General features: G+C 46.4%; 1 protein-coding gene across 2 annotated transcripts; it reads left to right on the top strand.

The window, feature by feature from the left end:
* The first annotated feature begins 1061 nt into the window (after window positions 1-1061).
* On the top strand, window positions 1062-20400 carry LOC310689455 (multiple myeloma tumor-associated protein 2). 2 transcript variants are annotated; one of them, XM_083467199.1, is made up of 9 exons: window positions 1062-1120; window positions 4415-4612; window positions 5241-5391; window positions 5637-5682; window positions 9701-9783; window positions 12912-12984; window positions 14703-14782; window positions 16178-16324; window positions 19891-20400. In XM_083467199.1, exons 2-9 carry the CDS (start codon window positions 4519-4521, stop codon window positions 20231-20233), a joined length of 1017 nt encoding a protein of 338 aa, XP_083323325.1. In that variant the 5' UTR covers window positions 1062-1120; window positions 4415-4518; the 3' UTR covers window positions 20234-20400. The 2 variants fall into 2 exon arrangements, with proteins under 2 accessions (XP_083323325.1, XP_083323324.1); XM_083467198.1 differs by having other exon boundaries at window positions 1110-1243.
* Window positions 20401-21430: the final 1030 nt, after the last annotated feature.

The raw sequence follows: 21430 nt of genomic DNA, 5'->3' as shown, positions 1-21430 counted from the left end.
ATCAAGACCACCCCCAGAAACATCATGCATACATCAATCACAGAAGGGGTGTAACCTAAGACCACCCCTCAGATACATCACACCTACATCACAGAAAAGGCGGTCTAAACAGAAATTTTGAATGTTGCTTTTCTCCTGTCCTTGTTTATCTCCTGTCTGGCAGGTTACCTGATTGGATACCCTGCTTACTTGATTGGATTACCTGGGTAACCTGGCCAGTCTTTTGTAATGATAAATACTTAGTTCCTGGGCCAGGTCACAGGCTCACACCTTATTCAAATTACAGATGGGTAGCCATGTTGGTCTGCCATAGTCAAAATAAAAAAATTCCTTCCTGTAGCACCTTAAAGACCAACTAAGTTAGTTCTTGGTATAAGCTTTCGTGTGCATGCACACTTCTTTTATTTTGACCTTATTCAAACACAGACATACCCTTAAGACAGGATTTGTGAAGGAAAAGACATTGGGGAGGCTTTTCCATTCTCCTTTGACCTTGCAGAGAAAACATTTGCTCAGTTTGGGAATCAAAATGGTTCCAGGTCGGTCTTCCTGTGCTGATCTATGTACGTGCTTGGCTGGTACACTTATGAACATTACCATATGTCTAAGACCATAAAATTCCTATCACAATATTTTTACTAGTTACAGATAGGTAGCCGTGTTGGTCTGCCATAGTCAAAATAAAAAAAATTCCTTCCAGTAGCACCTTAAAGACCAACTAAGTTAGTTCTTGGTATGAGCTTTCGTGTGCATGCATCTGAAGAAGTGTGCATGCACACGAAAGCTCATACCAAGAACTAACTTAGTTGGTCTTTAAGGTGCTACTGGAAGGAATTTTTTTATTTTGAATATTTTTACTGTAATTTTACTTTTGTTATCCGCCCTGAGCCCGGCTCTGGCCGGGGAGGGCGGGGTATAAATAAAATTTATTATTATTATTGTTGTTGTTGTTGTTGTTTGTTATTATTATTATTATATTATCCTGCGGTTGCTAAAGAGAGTTGGCCACCCCCCTCCCAGCAACTTGGTGCGGCCCGTATCCCCCCACGGGCACGCGGCTTGATGGTGTCTCCCAAAGCTTGCGGAAGTTGCTGCAGGAAGCGGGCTCTGCAGGCAGCACGTGAGTCGCAAAGTGGAGGAGGCTTTGGCGGGGGGAGTTGCTCTGCTTGCAGAAGTGGGCGGGGGGGGAGGCTGACAGTTAAGAGCAGCCCCCCCAAGGACAGCATGGCCGGAGTGTGGAAAGGTACGGGGGAGGGGGCTGTGGAGCGCGTGCATTTATGTACATTTGTCTTATCTGTTACGCCCATAGCTGTCAACTTTCCCCTTTTCTTGCGAGGAATCCTATTCGGAATAAGGGAATTTCCCCTTAAAAAAAAGGCAAACGTTGACAGCTATGGTTACGCCTGCGTTGCTGGGGGGTTGGGCTAGATGACCCCAGGGCCCCTTCCAACTGTACTGTCTGTCTGTCTGTCCACGCAGTGCTTTTTTTTCCTAAAAAAAATGTTTAGGGGTACTCTCATTTCGGCTCAAGAAAATCACAATTTTGTAGTTCAGATCGGGAAAAATAAATACAGTAAATGGACAAAAGTACAAAGATTCATAAAATCTTTAGGGGTATGCGGAGCCCCAGGAAAAAGCTCTTTATCTATCTTATCTATCTATCCATGCAATCTGCCCTGCTGAGTTCAGTGGGACTTACTCCCAGGAAAGGCCTGCTGTTAGGCTGCAATGCTACGGATACCGACTTGAGCAGGGGCCAGCAAACTTTTCCAGCAGGGGGCTGGTCCACTGTCCCTCAGACTTTTTTTGGGGGGGGCAGACTATATTTTGGAGGGGGGAGAATGAATTCCTATGCCCCACAAATAACCCACAGATGCATTTTAAATAAAAGGACACATTCCACTCATGTAAAAACACGCTGATTCCCTGACCGTCTGTGGGCCGGATTTAGAAGGCAATTGGCTGGATCCGACCCCCGGGCCTTAGTTTGCCTACCCATGGACTTGAGAGTACTTACCTGTCAAAACTTGGTGGGACTTATTTCCGAGGAAATAAGCACAGGCTTTCCCTCGTTAAGACACTTGGGTATCTTAGATTGTAGCTTTTTTTAATCCCCCCCCCCTGCCTTCTTGGCCTTAAGAAACTGTGCATTATCCCACTGGGTTGTTTGTGATAATTGACAAACACGGTAGAGATGGAGGGAAGCGCTTTGCAAGTGAAGACGGCGAAACCTATGCATTGTTTCTTGGTGTGGAGCCCTAGTGAACGCACTCCAGAATGTAAGTTCTGAATAAAGATGCACAAGAGCAAGCTGCCTAATTATTTTGGAAATCACACAATCCAACCCCCCCTGGTGCTCTCCAGATGGTTTAGGCTGCAACACCTACCCTGCAGTGTTTATTGAAGCCTGCTGTCAGAAACAAGACACTGGGGTTTCCAAGCTGCCAGATTTGTACTAACCTGCCCAGATTGTTGTCATTTAAGCCAGGCATCGAAGTCACGTAGTTGATGTTTTTTTTACCTTCGGCGTCGTTGCTGTATTTAATATTTGTTGTTGTTTTAAATAGACTTCAGAGAGAGTCACTCTTGCTTCTATCTGGAAAAAGAATATATCTTTGCAAGTATGAAGTACAGCTAAAGGATCTTCCTTTCATCTTAGGAAAAAGGCACTCTCTGTGCTCCTAAACACTCTACGCTTCATTTCTTAAAGCAAAGCCTTTTCCCTTTAGAAAGGGACTACCTGTGGCCATATTGGTTTTGCTACGAGGCCTCTTTGTAAAGGTTTGCTAAAGACACAAGATCCATCTTGCATCATCGTTAGCTGTGGCATGTAGCTTGGCACTTTGTGACTTGTGTTAGGGGTTGTGTGGCTCGTCTACGGCTTGGAATGCCTGTTGTGTTAATTTATCCAGAGTAAGCGTGTTTTGATTATTGGCCTCCTTGGAAAAACAAACAAACCCAGTTCTTCTATTGATACAGTGGTGCCCCACAAGACGAATGCCTCGCAAGACGGAAAACTCGCTAGACGAAAGAGTTTTCCGTTTTGGAGGTGCTTCGCAAAACGAATCTCCTATGGGCTTGCTTCGCAAGACGACAATGCCTTGCGAGTTCCTGCGGGTTTTTTCCCTCCCCCCCTTTTTCTAAGCCGCTAAGCCACTTATCAGCTGATCCAATCAGCAGATAAGACGCTAAAAACCGCTAATAGCGCTAATCCGCTAATCCGTCAATGGGCTTGCTTCGCAAGACGAAAAAACCGCTAGACGAAGAGAATCACAGAACAGATTCTTTTCATCTTGCGAGGCACCACTGTACGTTATTTCATTTACATCATAGAATTGTAGAGTTGGAAGGGACCCCAGGGGTCCTCTAGACTCACCCCCCTGCAGTTCAGGAATCCTGCCCAATGCCATCTCTGGGTGGACTTGAACTACCAGCCTTCTAGTTAACAGCCATGAATGTATGCAAGGTATCCTGAACTGTCCAAAGATAGGATATGCACATTGAAGCTATTTTTCTTCAGAGTAGTATTCAGCCAAGTGAATGGATCAGGGCTGGGGAATCTCTGGCCTGAGGGGAAGGGGCACAAGTGGTACTCTGGGTCTCTGGGTCTGACCCCTGAGACCCTCCAAGGCTGCACCCCCTCACCAGATCCACTTGGCACCTTCCTTCGGCATATGGGTCTGGCTGAAATTTGCCCTTGAACTCTGATGACGCCTCTGGCTCGCATGGATGGAGGAAGGTTAAGCACATGGGAGCGAACTAACATTGGCTGCTCCTCCCATTTTTGCCTCTGGTACGCCCCACCACTGGTATACCTGAAGGAGCGTCTCCACCTCCATCATTCTACCCAGACACTGAGGTCCAGCACCGAGGGCCTTCTGGCGGTTCCCTCACTGCGAGAAGCCAAGTTATAGGGAACCAGGCAGAGGGCCTTCTTGGTAGTGGCACCCGCCCTTTGGAACGCCCTCCCACCTGATGTCAAAGAGAAAAACAAGTACCAGACTTTTAGACGACATCTGAAGGCAGCCCTGTCTAGGGAAGCTTTTAATGTTTAATAGGTTATTGTATTTTAATATTCTGTTGGAAGCCGCCCAGTGTGGCTGGGGAAACCCAGCCAGATGGGCGGGGTATAAATACCGGTAATAAATTATTATTATTATTATCATTATTATTTATTATTATGTGACCTCCACCTCCGAAAGATTACTTAGAAGGGAATGTGGCTTTTGGGCTGTCTCTTCCAACCCAGGCAGTATAGAAGTTTTGCAGCTTCGAATTCACAGCTCCCTGGGCTCTGCCACTTAAGTCCACACAAATACAATGAGCAAAGTCACGGCCACTTTTGAAAGCACAACAGAATACTAAAACTGTAACATTTCTTAAGCCTGTTGCTTTCTCCGTTTTCCATGTCCAGGCGCCTGAGGATTGGAATCTTACGCTCCCTGAGGATTGGCGTTCTACTTTAAAAGAAAGGAAGGAAAGAAGACGTTCCGGGCTCATTATCTCCTGTCCATCACCATGTTTGGCTCGTCCCGAGGGGGCGTGAGAGGAGGGCAGGACCAGTTTAACTGGGAAGATGTAAAGACGGACAAACAAAGGGAAAACTACCTAGGTAGGGAGATGACCCTCTGCTGTCTTTTGACTACTGAAGGCTGAGCTAGCGCCAACCATGAGCTACGTGCTGAAATGACTATGAGTCTGTGTGAGACGTCCTGTGTTTGAATATCGCCCTCTGTGACCTTTAGCAGGGCGTTCTGTCTCTCCCCTCTTTCCTCCTCTGCAATGCAGAGGGGATGAAATTCAGTCCCACAATCTGAAGGGTTTTGGTGTGGCAGAGGAGAGGACACTCATTGCAAAACAGCCAAAATGTGAACAGAGGCAGCCTGGGCTTTGAACCTTCACATCATCTGGAGCCAGCATGATGTAGTGGTTAAGAGCGGTGGACTCATAATCTGGTGAATCGTCTTCGCTTCCCTGCTCCTCCACATGCAGCTGCTGGGTGACCTTGGGCCAGTCACACTTCTCTGAAGTCTCTCAGCCTCACTCACCTCACAGAGTGTTTGTTGTGGAGGAGGAAAGGAAAGGAGATTGTTAGCCGCTTTGAGACTCCTTAAGGGGAGTGAAAGGTGGGATATCAAGTCCAAACTCCTCCATCTTGTTAGAGGTCTCTCAGCGCTCACGCACTCTCTAGTCCTGCTCTGAGTTTTGTTTTCGTTTGTCTTTCTCCTTTTAATGTGCAGGGAACTCCTTGATGGCACCCGTAGGCCGGTGGCAGAAGGGGAAGGATCTCACGTGGTACGCCAAGGGGAAGAAAGGTGACGCACCTCTCTCCCGGGAAGATGAGCTGGCTGCTGTCCGGCGAGCAGAAGAGGAGGCCATGATGGCAGCCTTGTAAGTCTTAGACACAGTCGCCTGGCTATGTTTGCTGCCCACGGGTGTAACAGCAGCTGGGTGTGACATGAACATCCCCTCACCCAGTTGAGAAGAGCTGTCCTTCCTTCTATCCCCGTGATCATCAAAGCCGAGAGAATATTTTCCCATTTTATACCGATGTATATATTTATCCAAATAATTTTTATTGGTTTTCTAGTCCACCTCTGCCAGATTTTGTAACTCTCATTTGTATTTCTTTTAAGGGGTTATAAGAACGTGAAGAAGCAGCCGACAGGACTAAGCAAAGAGGTATTTATATATATATATATTTAAAATATTTGTTTGTGTGGAAAATATATGTGTGTGTGTGTGTGTGTGCATATAAACACAGTTGATCACAAAGCTCAGAGTATACATACATGAAAACGAGGATTGTTAACTTATCTAAGTCCTTTCGGTTAATTAGTCAATAGCTAGTTAATCAGTTAATGGATTGTATTTCAATAAAAGTGCTTATTACTAAAACCTCAGTATGTTCCTTTGAAGACGATGAAGGAAGGGCATGTTACAAAATCTAGAGAGCGATAATATTTATAATTAAAAAAATACAAATATAGAAGGAATAGTGTATTTTGATATATTGCATCAACTTGGAAATTTGGAAAAGGAAAAAAAAGAACGATGGTGTTTACCCATTAGAATGGATGGGCTTTATTGGTGAAAGGTTTCGTTAACCAGGTGGCAGTTCTAATTAAAGCAGAGTGACTTAGCAATGAGGAAATGGTCCAAGCGTCTTCTCCCTCGCTTTGCCCTCTTCCCAAAGCAGCTTAACTCCCGGCATTAAACGCCAGCCTTGGCTGTCTCAGATATTTTGCAGGTCAGAAGAGGGGTTATGGGGAAGAGCCAGCTTGAGTTCCCCCACAAGTACTCTCTCTATAGCAGAGGTTCTCAATCATTTTTCCTTGGGCCACACTTTCAGAATAAAAATTTGCTCGCGCCACACCGAATTTCTGATGAGAAATACAATGGAAAACAAATGGCTCCCAGCAGTTCTTGGATTTACAACACAGAACACAGCTACTTTGTAATATGATCGTGGGACATCCTTCAAACAAGGCAGCTACATAAGAGCATGAATCATTCCCGAAATATACCATATTTTTTTGCACCATAACACTCACTTTTTTCCTCCTAGAAATTAAGGGGAAATGTCTGTGCGTGTTATGGAGCGAATGCCTGCGGGTGGCGGGGGGGATCTGCTGCAGTCGTGAGCAGAGGATCCATGGTTCCCTTTCCTTCCCTCCTCCATGGTTACAAAGCATGGATCCACATGGATCCTCAGGATTTTTGCATTGGGCTGCTCCAAACTCACTGTCAGATCACATGTCTGTGGCCACAGCATGAACCACAAAAATCATATATCCACTATTTCGTTTAGAATATTTTTTTTCTTGTTTTCCTCCTCTAAAAACTACGTGCGTGTTATGGTCTGGTGCGTGTTATAGAGCGAAAAATACGGCAATTACAAACGAGCCGCTTACATACGTACCTTAAGTATGCATACAAAGTCAGTGAGAGGTGTGAGCTTGCTTTTGCCAGATAATCTAATTTATATTACGTCTAATTTGAGATTTGAGACAAACTAACTTTCATCTTCTCATCAATGCAAAGAGGAAGCCTTACTCTTTTCTGATCTTGATAGTATACTACACTGAAATGTTTAGATGTTTCTTTGATTGCCCTTGAATCTTCCTGCCGCTCTCGCCATCCACTCCTGCAACATCCTTTGGGAACCACTGCTCTATAGCAGGGATGTCCGACAGGTCGATCCTGTGGAGCTTCCAGTTGATGGTGGCTCCTTTTCCTTTGCATAAGAGCTTCTGGCCCCGGCCCCTCACCCCGTCCTCCATTCGTGCATGATTGCTTGAATAGGAGACAGAATTGTCGCTGTGAGGCTGTTTCTTTTCTCAGCGATCTTTTGGTGAGCGACTTCTCTCCTTCCTCCTTTACTAAATTTCGCCATTTTCTTCTCCCGAAAAGAAAGCTCAACAACTTTGACCTGAACCCCACAAAAAAGGGACTTTCTGTTGAGATTTCCATTCCACCTTAAGGAGCAGACATGGAACTGTTGTGTGTCACGTGTCTGTTTACATTCCAGCACAGCTTGCGGGGAACTTCCGTTGTGTGTATAGCTTTTGCTTTTTCCTGGTCTCTGAGAAGACGAAGAGAGAGACGACATGTTTCTTTGTCCTGATTTATGATTAATAAATCTGTAGTTGTAGTATGCTTCCACAAGCCTCACGCCTATTCTGTGTGCGCAGTTCGATCTGCTGATAGTGTGCCCTGGCTTTGAAGCCCGGGTCGCTGATTTACGTCAGAGCAAAGGCCCATGGGTCTTTACAGTGGGACCCTCTGCATGTTGACACTTTCAACAACTTCAACAACTCAACAACTTTGACCTAGATCACTGCCAGTTTTTTATTCTGTGAGTAGATCTCAGTCTCTTGGGAGCTGGACGTCTCTGCTCTATAGGAAAGGGATAGAGAACCTCAAGCACAAAGACTGAATTCAGCCCTCCCAATCTCTCTGCCTGGACTTTGAAACTCTCCCACCAGAGGCTTTTCTGTTAAGTATTGTTGGCAGGGACATCCCGAATGCCTTGAAGGAGGTTTTTTTAAATGCTACAGCTGCAGCCCGGACTTTGGTGGCAAAGGGGTGGAAGGAAGAAGGAGTCCTGACAATTACGGATTGGCATAGCAAGCTAAAAGAATTTGCTGAAGTGGCACAGCTGACAAGTAGCCTGAGAGGCAACTCAAAACAAAAAATTATGGGAAAGTGGGATAGATATAAGATATATCTTACATCTTGACAGGCAGCCCTGTTCAGGGAAGTTTTTAACGTGTGATTTTACTGTATTTTTGGTTTTTATGGAAGCCGCCCAGAGTGGCTGGGGAGGCCCAGACAGATGGGCGGGGTATAAATAATAAATTATTATTATTATTATATATTTTGAAAATATATGTTCAAAAATACAGTAAAGGTTCGCTATCTATGCAAGCATTCGATTGACGTTGGAGAGAGACGGAGTTGAGAATCAAGACCAAGGGTACATATTGATATAGGAATGTATTAGATAAAATGTAAAGAAATATACAATAATAAGAGTACATTCATTTGTAAAAAAAAAAGGAATATACAACGGGATAGACAGGCAGTGTTGGTATATATATGATTTCTGAGTAAGTTTGGAATAGCTTTTTATTTTTGGTTTTTTGGTTTGTTTGTTTTTTCTTGATGTATATAGAGTATACATATAGGTTGAAAATTACAGTATAATAAGTTTTGTGATGTAATACAGTGGTACCTCGGGTTACATACGCTTCAGGTTAGATACGTTTCAGGTTACAGACTCTGCTAACCCAGAAATAGTACCTCAGGTTAAGAACTTTGCTTCAGGATATGAGAACAGAAATCGTGCTCTGGCGGCGCGGCGGCAGCAGGAGGCCCCCATTAGCTAAAGTGGTGCTTCAGGTTAAGAACAGTTTCAGGTTAAGAACAGACCTCTGGAACGAATTAAGTACTTAACCCGAGGTACCACTGTATGACAGTGTCTGACAATGTAATGTAAGAACTTAAATAAATAAATAATGAGAAGAAACTCTCCCACCCTCCCAGTTGTTTTTGCCCCAATGTCATTGAAGTCCAGTAAATTCCTCTAGATTGTTTGGATAGAGAGCTGGCGTGTGTCTCTATAAACTCACCTGCTGCACATCCATTGCTCTGCCCACTATTGCCTCTGGCATGCGGCCCCTGGAAGGTTACTGATCAGAGAAGGTGGCCCTCAGTCACCACTCTATTCCGTAGGACGTTATCTCTGTGCTAGCTAGTTCCAGCTACCGAGCCGGGCCAGGGTCCTGCAATCGGCTCCCCTCCCAAACTCTGGCAAAAAATGCCTGGGTTCCCACCTTCCATCTACCGCTGAGGATGCTGCAAAAGGGTCTAAAACAGGCATGGCCAAATTTGGCCCGCCAGCTGCTTTGGGACTACAATTCCCATCATCCCTGACTACTGGTCCTGTTAGCTAGGGATGATGGGAGTTGTAGTCCCAAAACAGCTGGAGGGCCTAGTTTGGCCATGCCTGGTCTAAAAGGAGGAAGGATGACTTCAACTCGGACCTGTAGCAACTCCATGGCAGCGCGCAGATTTGTGCTCTTGCTTCATTCGTGTTTTATTTATATTATTAGATTTGTACGCCACCCTTCACCTGGAGATCCCAGGGCGTTTCACGAGGTGTCCTCTAATACTTTGTCTGCAAATATCTTTGCAGGATCTTGCCGAGGTCTGCAAACGTGATGGAGCAGAGCGTGACGAGAAGGCTGTGGATCGTGTGTTGGGCCTGGGGAGTTCGAGGTAGCTGCTGCTGCTGCGATGGACTCGTGGCCCTCCCAAAGGACCAGTTATTTGTCCGTCTTGTGTTTGGAAGCAGACTCAATAAACACACGAGACGTAACCGCCTGTGTTCTTAGATAAATAAGGTATACTATTCATAGTATCAAACTATAAATTTCAACGGAAGTAACTCATAAAGTTCAACAAACAAACGAAGCAGAAGACCCAGTGGATAGGATCATTCTTTAGTCAGTTCATGTATAAGATCCATCCGTGTCATGGTGTCTATTCCATCTGCCTGTTTGTAGAGTCCAAAAAAATCCACATGAAAGGTTGTTACAGTTCCACAAAATCCTTACATAGTGTCTAGACAAGGATTTCCGGAATATTGGCCTTGTTTCGCTGTCCTGGCCTTCATCAGTACTTAAAGCTCATATGTGATATTACAGGACAGTGGATCTTATGACATAGTAGTAGCTGCTACTATTATGCCATAAGATCCACTGTCCTGTAATCCTTGTCTAGACTCTGTGTAAGGATTTTGTAGAACTGTAACAACCTTTCACGAGGGACGCTGTGGGTTAAACCACAGAGCCTAGGACTTGCCGATCAGGAGGTCGGTGGTTCGAATCCCTGTGATGGGGTGAGCTCCTGTTGTTCGGTCCCAGCTCCTGCCCACCTAGCAGTTCGAAAGCATGCCAAAGTGCAAGTAGATAAACAGGTACCGCTCCAGCGGGAAGGTAAACGGCGTTTCCGTGCACTGCTCTGGTTCTCCAGAAGCGGCTTAGTCATGCTGGCCACATGACCCGGAAGCTGTATGCCGGCTCCCTTGGCCAATAAAGCGAGATAAGCGCCGCAACCCCAGAGTCAGCCACGACTGGACCTAATGGTCAGGGGTCCCTTTACCTTTACCTAACAACCTTTCATGTGGATTTTTTGGACTCTACAAACAGACAGATGGAATAGACACGATTACACGGATGGACCTTATACATGAACTGACTAAAGAATGATCTGATCCACTGGGTCTTCTGCTTTTTTCGTTTGTTGAACCTTATGAGTTACTTCCGTTGAAATTTATAATTTGATACTATGAATAGTATACCTTATTTATCTAAGAGAGCCAGTGTGGTGTAGTGGTTAAGAGCGGTAGACTCGTAATCTGGGGAACCGGGTTCACTTCTCCGCTCCTCCACATGCAGCTGCTGGGGGACCTTGGGCCAGTCACACTTCTTTGAAGTCTCTCAGCCCCACTCACCTCACAGAGTGTTTGTTGTGGGGGAAGGAGGGAAAGGAGAATGTTAGCCGCTTTGAGACTCCTTCAGGTAGTGATAAAGCGGGATATCAAATCCAAACTCTTCATCTTCTTCTAAGAACACAGCCGGTTACGTTTCGTGTGTTTATTGTGTTTGGAAGAAGGCTCGGCTATTCCTGCAGACTTTACATCATGTGCATGTCTTGTTCTGTGTACATCTCCATTAGTCTTTAAACCAGATCTTTCCAAACTGTGTGTTGCAACACGTTAGTGTGTCAGCTGCAGTGTGTAGGTTTCTTATGCAAACACTCCCCTCGCTTTTCTCGGGCCTGGAAAGGGGCTAGTTCAACTTCTGGTTTGACAGTAAAACTGAATTACTGTGTGATGCTTGCCTAAAAAGTGTGAAAAATTTGGAAAGCTCCGTTTTAAACCCTTGAGGTCCCTTCCAACTCTGCAGTTCTGATTCTGTTTACAGTGGTACCTTGGTTCTCAAACTTAATTCGTTCCGGAAGTCCGTTCCAAAACCAAAGCGTTCCAAATGCGAGAGCCAGTCTGGTGTAGTGGTTAAGAGTGGTAGATTCGTAATCTGGTGAACCGGGTTCGCTTCCCCGCTCCTCCACATGCAGCTGCTGGGTGACCTTGGGCCAGTCACACTTCTCTGAAGTCTCTCAGCCTCACTCACCTCACAGAGTGTTTGTTGTGGGGGAGGAAGGGAAAGGAGAATGTTAGCCACTTTGAGACTCCTTTGGGTAGTGATAAAGCGGGATGTCAAATCCAAACTCTTCTTCCAAAACCAAGGTGCGCTTTCCCATAGAAAGTAATGCAAAACGGATTAATCCATTCCAGACTTTTAAAAACAACCCCTAAAACAGCAATTTAACATGAATTTTACTATCTAACGAGACCATTGATCCTTAAAATGAAAGCAATAATCAATGGACTGTGCTAGAAAATAAATAAGACAGTATTGTAGATTAAAATTATATATATTTTTCTTACCTGCACTGATGATACAGTGGTACCTCGGGTTACATACGCTTCAGGTTACATATGCTTCAGGTTACAGACTCCGCTAACCCAGAAATAGTACCTCAGGCTAAGAACTTTGCTTCAGGATGAGAACAGAAATCGCGCAGCAGCGGGATGCCCCATTAGCTAAAGTGGTGCTTCAGGTTAAGAACAGTTTCGGGTTAAGTACGGACCTCCGGAATGAATTAAGTACTTAACCCGAGGTACCACTGTAGTCCTTGTTTGGATGGGGGGCTTTTATCCATTTCTGCAGTCACTCAATCTGAACTGGGTTCCATATAGTCACAAAAACAAATTGAAAAAGCCTCAAAAACAAAAGCGCCAAACTTAATCAGTTCTGGAAGTCGGTTTGACTTCTGAAATGTTCGAAAACCAAGGTGCTGCTTCTGATTGGTGCAGGTGCCCTGGAAACAATAGCCGACAGCCGCATTGGATGTTCGGCTTCTGAAAAATGTTTGAAAACTGGAACACTTACTTCCGGGTTTTCGGCGTCTGGGAACCTAGGTACCACTGTATTTATTTTTTATTTATTAGAGTTATTACCCTGCAGCTCCCTCCAAAGGAGCCCAGGGCAGTTACATGTAGAAGTCACAAGAGGTTTACCCCTTTTTTAGCTACTGTTGATTTCAATCATCTTTTGAATGCATTTAAGTAATCAGTTTTTAACTTTTAAATATATATATATATAGAGAGAGAGAGAATTTTAATGTTTTTAAAAAATATTTTTTGTAAACCACTTAGAGGTTTTCTTAACATTAGAGCGATATATAAATTTTGTTAAATAAATGAAATTATATTGCTTCATCGGAACCGATTAAGGAGCGAGAAACAACAATAATATCGCACTCTTAACTTTTCCTTTCAGGTGTGACGCGAGCAGGATGATGTTTTCCAAAGAAGACAAAGAAGCCGCCAAAATGGGCCTTTCAGTCTTCACGGTAAGTTATTGACATTCCCTCTCCACCTCTGGAAAGTGAGGCACACCTTAAAGGTGTCAGATGCCACTGGAAAAGCACCCCATTCTACAGTGGCCCTGACCTAGCCACTGTGATCCACGTGACGGTCACCTCCAGAGTGGATTATTGTAACTCGCTCTACGTGGGGCTTCCCTTGAGACTGACCCAGAAACTCCAGCAGGGTCCTCGCTGCGAGATCACATTCACCCAGTGCTATACCAACTGCACTGGCTCCCGGTGGAGTACAGGATCAGGTTTAAGGTGCTGCTTTTAACCTTTAAAGCCCTATACGGCCTAGGACCCTCGTACCTACGGGACCGCCTCTCCTGGTATGTCCCATGGAGGACCTTACGGTCTTCAAATAAAAACATCTTGGAGATCCTGGGCCACAGGGAGGTTAGGCTGGCCTCGACCAGAGCCAGGGCTTTTTCGGCCATGGTCCTGCTCTGGTGGAACGCTCTGTCCCAAGAGACTAGGGCCCTGCGGGACTTGACATCTTTTCCGCAGGGCCTGCAAGACAGAGCTGTTCCACCAGGCCTTTCGTCAGGGCACAGCTTGACTCCCTCCTTTGGCAATCTTCACAGAACTTTAGCCTAATGGTTGCCATCAATTTGATTTGAATTAATTTTATAATGAAATGATTTTAGAGTGTTGTACTATTTTATTGTTGTTAGCCGCCCTGAGCCCGGCTTCGGCTGGGGATATAAATAAAATTTAGTATTATTATTATTTGTCTGTGTATTCCTAATATACCAGTTTCCCCTTTCCATTGACAAATGCCCACTGTGGTGTACAGAAGATTAAGAAATCTAAAAGCATTTAGTTTGAAACACATGTATAGGAATCACAAAATACTGTTGTATCTGCTGGGAGATCACATTTTGTTAGGCTCCCTTTATTGTTCCCTTTGTTGTCATTTCTAGATTCTCGACTACTTTTCAGGGCATATTACGCCCCACGAGGAAGTCCACAAATTCCAAAGCTAAACATAACATATGCAAGCCGCAATATGTTCACAATAACGGTCATTTGCTGTGATACCCAAATACAGTGGATGCTCGGGTTGCAAACGTGATCCATGCGGGAAGCATGTTTGCAACCTGCAACGTTCGCAACCTTCGCCTGCGCACGCACGGGTTGCGATTCGGCGCTTCTGCGCATGTGCAAAGCACAATTTAGCGCTTCTGCGCATGTGTGACTGCTGAAACCCAGAAGTAACCCCTTCCGGTACTTCCAGGTTTTGGCAGTCCGCAACCCAAAAAGACACAACGTGAAGTGGCTGTAACCCGAGGTATGACTGTAGATAGAAGTTACTGCAAACCACGGTTTCCTTCTGCATCCGAACTGGAAACCATGGACTGCATCACTTCAGGCTGGTTGGGCGTAAGTTTGAATGTTTGAATTCTCCCTTTTAACTCAGGAAAAAGAAGCTGAGTGTGTCATTCTCGCAGGCACGCCACTTTTCTCGGTGTAGAGATTATCACTCCTGTGGGAGTGTTGAAATATGCATCTCTTCCCCCTCCAGCCTGAAATTATGATATAGTCCAGCAAAAGCTTTGCTGCTTGACTTTCCAGATTGCATAAACTGAGCAGAAGGGCTCTTCCCATCAGTAAAGCTGCTCTTTCCTCCAATAAGAGTCTATCCAGGTCTGGCCAAGATTCCTTCATTCTTGTGTCTTGTTTTCTCTCTGAAACCCCAGCACCATCGAACAGCAAGCAGTCCAGAGGCTTCAGCTACCAAAAAGAAACCGGATAAAGAAGAGGAAACAGGAACTGCAGAGTAAGAAACCTCCCAGGCGTCCTCTTGTCTCTTGGGCCTAGGGAGATAATAGAATTGTAGAGCTGGAAGAGACCCCAAGTGCCTGCCCTGTGGAACTCCCTCCCACCAGATGTCAAAGAGAAAAACAACTACCAGACTTTTAGAAGACATCTGAAGGCAGCCCTCTTTAGGGAAGCTTTTAATGTTTAATAGGTTATTGTATTTTAGTGTTCTATTGGAAGCCTCCCAGAGTGGCTGGGGAAACCCAGCCAGATGGGCGGGGTATAAATTATTATTATTATTATTATTATTATTATTATTATTATTATTTAGTTCAACCCCTCAATGCAGGAAGGGCAGCTGTTTTTCTGAATTGAAGGAGGAGGCACTCGAATTGGGCAGGATTCTGAGGAAAATGAAAGATGGGATTACAGTGGTGCCCCGCAAGACGAATGCCTCGCAAGACGGAAAACTCGCTAGACGAAAGTGTTTTCCGTTTTGGAGGTGCTTCGCAAAACGAATCTCCTATGGGCTTGCTTCGCAAGACAAAAATGTCTTGCGAGTTCCTGCGGGTTTTTTCCCCTTTCCCTCCCCCCTTTTCTAAGCCGCTAAACCGCTTATCAGCTGATCCAATAAGCCGATAAGCCGCTAATAGCACTAATAGCGCTAATCCGCTAATCCGTCAATGGGCTTGCTTCGCAAGACGAAAAAACCACTAGACGAAGAGAATCACAGAAAGGATTCTTTTCGTCTTGCGAGGCACCACTGTATATCCAATGTAAAAAGAGGAGGCTGAACTGCAGACCTCCCCCCTAGCATAGTAACTTTCCATGGGGTAGCTCAGTTGGTAAAGCAGGAGACTCGTAATCTCATGAGTCACGAGTTCAAGTCCCACATTGGGCAAAACATTCCGGTATTGCAGGGGGTTGGACTACAGTCATACCTCGGGTTGAAGTTGCTTCAGGTTGAGCCTTTTCGGGTTGCGCTCCACAGTGACCTGGAAGTAACGCAATGTGTTACTTCTGGGCTTTTGCTGCTCGCGCATGCGCAGACGCTCAAAATGACATCACGCACATGCGCAGAAGCGGCGAATCGTGACACGCGCAGAAGCGGGTTGTGTTCGCTTCAGGATGCGAACGGGGCTCCGGAACGGATCCCGTTCGTATCCAGAGGTACCACTGTAGAGGTCCTTCCAGCTCTACAATTCTATGTTTCATGCGCAAGGAGCTTTTGGCATGTAAGCGGGTATCAAATGGGTGGTATAGTCCTATCGGGAGTGTACCATGAACTCACCTGCCGCCGATTGAGGGTTGGAGCGTGTTCCAATTCTGGAAGCTGCTCAAATTCTGTATCTTGAGCTGGTTGGGGGGGGGGGAGAGATATATATATTCTGTCTATTACTCTCTTGCCATGCAGGCCCGAGCCCAGCAAGAAACCCAAAAAGAAGAAAGAGAAAAAGAAGAAAAAGCACAAGAAAGAAAAGAAAAAAGAGAAGGAGAAGCATCGTAGAAAAAGAGAAGATTCTGCCTCCTCCACCTCCTCTTCTCCAGATAACAGAGAGAGGTAACTCAATGGGTCTCTTGGGCAACAGCCGTGAGTCTTCCATAAACAGCGAGGTTAGGAGAACTTGGCAACACATAGGAAGTTGCCCTTTTCTGAATCAGGCGCCTGGTCCACCTCGCTCAGCGTTGTCTACACTGAGTGGCAGGATTTCAGGCAGGGTATCTTTGCCCAAGGGACGCGGGTGGCGCTGTGGGTTAAACCACAGTGCCTAGGACTTGCCGATCAGAAGGTCGGCGGTTCGAATCCCCGCGATGGGGTGAGCTCCCGTTGCTCGGTCCCTGCTCCTGCCAACCTAGCAGTTCGAAAGCACGTCAAAGTGCAAGTAGATAAATAGGTAGCGCTCTGGTGGGAAGGTAAACGGCGTTTCCGTGCGCTGCTCTGGTTTGCCAGAAGTGGCTAAAGCAAGATTCTGGGCTGCATCAATAGGAGTATAGCATCTAGATCAAGGGAAGTAATAGTGCCACTGTATTCTGCTCTGGTCAGACCTCACCTGGAGTACTGTGTCCAGTTCTGGGCACCACAGTTCAAGAGGGACACTGACAAACTGGAACGTGTCCAGAGGAGGGCAACCAAAATGGTCAAAGGCCTGGAAACGATGCCTTATGAGGAACGGCTAAGGGAGCTGGGCATGTTTAGCCTCGAGAAGAGGAGGTTAAGGGGTGATATGATAGCCATGTTCAAATATATAAAAGGATGTCATATAGAGGAGGGAGAAAGGTTGTTTTCTGCTGCTCCAGAGGAGCGGACACAGAGCAATGGATCCAAACTACAAGAAAGAAGATTCCAGCTAAACATTAGGAAGAACTTCCTGACAGTAAGAGCTGTTTGACAGTGGAATTTGCTGCCAAGGAGTGTGGTGGAGTCTCCTACTTTGGAGGTCTTTAAGCAGAGGCTTGACAACCATATGTCAGGAGTGCTCTGATGGTGTTTCCTGCTTGGCAGGGGGTTGGACTCGATGGCCCTTGTGGTCTCTTCCAACTCTATGATTCTATGATTCTATGATTCTAAGATGAGCGCCGCAACCCCAGAGTCGGCCACGACTGGACCTAATGCTCAGGGGTCCCTTTACCTTTACTTTGCCCAGCCCTACCTGGAGCTGCCATGGCTTGAGCAGGCGCTCTACCCACTGAGCTGCACTCTTCCCCTTTACTGATAAATCTTGTAGGAGGAATTGGGGCCACCCCAAATGGCTAGAAAGCCACAAGGAAAATCTGGGGAGCTAGTGAGCGACAACTCCTTTTTTAGCCACTGTAATGTTGCACTTTTATAAAAAACGAAATAAAACAGTGACAGGCTCAAGGTCGCCCGGTGAGCTTGTTGGCTGAGCAGGGATTCGAACCCTGACCTCCCAGTCCCTGGCCCAACACCTTAACCACTGCACCACCCTGGCTCTTTCCTTGAAAGGTGTGTTGGTAAGCCTTTTTCCATTGCAGAATCGACCTGGCCCATGGCATGAGATATTCTGTCTTAGTACAGGTTGTAAGAGCAGGAGAACATCTGGGATAACTTCCTCTTCTGAGGGAAGGGCCATAGCTCAGGGGTTGAAGCATCTGCTTGGCATGCAGAGGGTCACAGGTTCAATTCCTGGCCTCCCTAAGTAGGGCTGGGAATGTCCTCTTCCTGAAACCCTGGAGAGATGCTGCCAGTCAGTGTGGGCAGTATTAAGCTACTTGACTCAGTTTAATTAATTAATAATAATAATAATACAGTGGTGCCTCACAAGACGAAATTAATCTGTTCCGCGAGTCTCTTCATCTAGTGGTTTTTTCGTCTTGCGAAGCAACCCTATTAGCGGATTAGCGCTATTAGCGGTTTAGCGGCTATTAAAGGCTTAGCGGATTAGCGGCTAAAAGGCTATTAGCGGCTTAGCGGCTTAGAAAAAGGGGGGAAAGCGGAAAAAAATTGGAACACTTGCAAGACGTTTTCGTCTTGCAAAGCAAGCCCATAGGGAAAATCGTCTTGCAAAGCAGCTCAAAAACAGAAAACCCTTTCGTCTAGCGGATTTTCCATCTTGCGAGGCATTCGTCTTGCGGGGCACCACCGTAATAATAATTCATTATTTATACCCCGCCCATCTGGCTGAGTTTCCCCAGCTACTCTGGGCGGTTCCCAATCGAGTGTTAAAAACAATACAGCATTAAATATAAAAAATTTCCCTAAACAGGGCTGCCTTCAGATGTCTTTTAAAGAGAAGATAGCTGCTTATTTCCTTGACATCTGATGGGAGGGCACTCCACAGGGCGAGAAGGCCCCCTACCTGGTTCCCTGTAACCTCACTTCTCGCAATGAGGGAACCGCCAGAAGGCCCTTGGAGCTGGACCTCAGTGTCCGGGCTGAACGATGGGGGTGGAGACGCTCCTTCAGGTATACAGGACTGAGGCCATTTAGGGCTTGAAAGGTCAGCACCAACACTTTGAATTGTGCTCGGAAACGTACTGGGAGCCAATGCAGATCTCTCAGGACCGGTGTTATGTGGTCCCGGCGGCCACTCCCAGTCACCAGTCTAGCTGCCGCATTCTGGATTAATTGCAGTTTCCGGGTCACCTTCAACGGTAGACCCACGTAGAGCGCATTGCAGTAGTCCAAGTGGGAGATAACTAGAGCATGCACCACTCTGGCAAGACAGTCTGCGGGCAGATAGGGTCTCAGCCTGCGTACCAGATGGAGCTGGTAGACAGCTGCCCTGGATACAGAATTAAACTGCGTCTCCATGTACCGCTGTGAGTCCAAAATGACTCCCAGGCTGCGCACCTGGTCCTTCAGGGGCACAGTTACCCCATTCAGGACTAGGGAGTCCTCCACACCCGCCCCTCCCCCATCACCCCAAAACAGTACTTCTGTCTTGTCAGGATTCAACCTCAATCTGTTAGCCACCATCCATCCTCCAAACGCCTCCAGACACTCACACAGGACCTTCACCGCCTTCACTGGTTCTGATTTAAAAGAGAGGTAGAGCTGGGTATCATCCGCATACTGATGAACACCCAGCCCAAACCCCCTGATGATCTCTCCCAGCGGCTTCATAGAGATGTTAAAAAGCATGGGGGGGGAGGACGGAGCCCTGAGACACCCCACAAGTGAGAGCCCAGGGGTCTGAACACTTTCTGGACACGGCCCAGGAGGAAGGAGCGGAACCACTGTATCACTTTGCCCCCAGTTTAAGGCAGCTTCCTGTTTTTCTTGCAACCTAGGAAGCAGGGGTGCATAGAATCATAGAATCATAGAGTTGGAAGAGACCACAAGGGCCATCAAGTCCAACCCCCTGCCAAGCAGGAAACACCATCAGAGCACTCCTGACATATGGTTGTCAAGCCTCTGCTTAAAGACCTCCAAAAGAGGAGACTCCACCACACTCCTTGGCAGCAAGTTCCACTGTCGAACAGCTCTTACTGTCAGGAAGTTCTTCCTAATGTTTTTTAATTCATTGCAAATAGTACCTGCAAGCACGCTGCTTGCAGACTGAAGTTTTTCTCCCTCTCCCTCTCTTGCTCCTGATCCTTTCTGTGCTTCCCTGGGAACTGCTGGGCGTCCTGATGATCTGACCCGGCTCTCCTCTGTGCTTGCAGAAAGAGACGACCCGCCTCGCCTCCCGAGCGCCATCCATCATCCTCCCGGCAGGCTGGAGCCAGCCGCCGTGACAGCCATTCATCACCCGCCCAGGAAGAACAGAACCCACCCAGCAGGTGGCGCCGCAGCCCAGCCTCCTCCAGCAGCATCAAGGACGGGACCCCCGGCAGCCGACCAGCCACAAAGACACAGGCCCCCAGCCGCGGAAGGAGGGAGTGTCGAAGCGGCAGCCGGTCCCCGTCTCCGAAGGGCAAAAGCACCGGGCCCCACAAGCGGCGGAGGAGCAGGTCCCCCACATCTCGGGGAGCCAAGAGGAGGCATGACACGGATTCCGACGACTGAGACTTCGTCTGAAAGCAAAGAGGCTGCAGACTTTGTTTTTGGGCCCCTCTCCTTGGCTGCTAACTGGATCGAAGTCACGGCTATTGCAAATGTCCCAGAGGTCCTTCTGGAGTCTAGCAGGAAGTCAGGAAGCCACCCCCCCCACAAATAAATGTTTGTACCTTAAATGGCTTTGTGAGAAACGCACCTCGGAGTTTAGGCAGCTGCCTAAACTTTGAAAAAAGTAGCGCAGTTGAATTGATAACTCTTCCGACAAGGGTTTTAAAACGCTAGGAGCGAAACTTTTGTGTTGCGCAGAGCTCTTTTTCGGACATTGTTTTTTTCCGAAAGGGGGGCGATAAATGTCCAGAGCAGCTCATGTGTGCGAAACCATAGGAGAAATGTAAAAAGCAGACATTATATTGATGTGTTATACACACATACACTCAGTCCAAAAAACAACAACAACAACTGTTAGGAGGGTTGTGTGGGGTAGATCAGAATGCTTTATCAAAGTAAGAAGAGTTAAGTACATCTCAGAGGCTGTACTGCTACAGAAACACCCCTCTCAAGTTCATGAAGTCCAGTTTGCAGTGCTTTTATTATGTTGGAAGCAGACCAGAGTGGCTGGGGCAGCCCAGTAAGAAGGGCAGGATATAGATAATAAAATTATTATTATTAGTAGTAGTATATGACATAAAGAAGTAGGATTCTAAGCCACCCAGGTTCCTTTTTGTTGATGCATATGGAACGCTTCCTTATGCATCAGTAACAAAGAATCTTGTGCTGGCTCGAAGACTAAAGGCATTTATTGCGGCTGAAACCTTTGTCAGGTGTATGAAATGGCCCCCTCAACATGTAGGCTATGTACCTGCATCTGAAAAAGGCACACCCACTGATGTGATCCCTTCGTATAACTCTTGACCCACAAGCCCCCAATACGCCACACAATAAAGGTGTTAACGACAGATCCACATCCTGCATTTAAAGTGCACATGATGCGCATTTAAAGCGCATGTCTTCCCCCCCCCCAAAGAATCCTGGGAACTCGCTTGTTAAGGATGCCGGGAATTGTAGCAGCTCTGTGAGTGGGGAAACTACCACTACAGTAGTTATTTATAATAAAAACAAATAGACATGTACAGTTCTTTAAATGTGCATTGGGTGTCCTTTAAATGTTTGGTGTGGATCTGCAATTGGTCTTTGAAGGAGCAGGTA

Source organism: Podarcis liolepis (genome assembly GCF_965112155.1).
Source record: "Podarcis liolepis genome assembly, chromosome: 12".
Lineage (NCBI taxonomy): Eukaryota > Metazoa > Chordata > Lepidosauria > Squamata > Lacertidae > Podarcis > Podarcis liolepis.
Note: the sequence above shows the minus strand (reverse complement) of the source record. Positions and strands in the feature narration are given on the sequence as shown.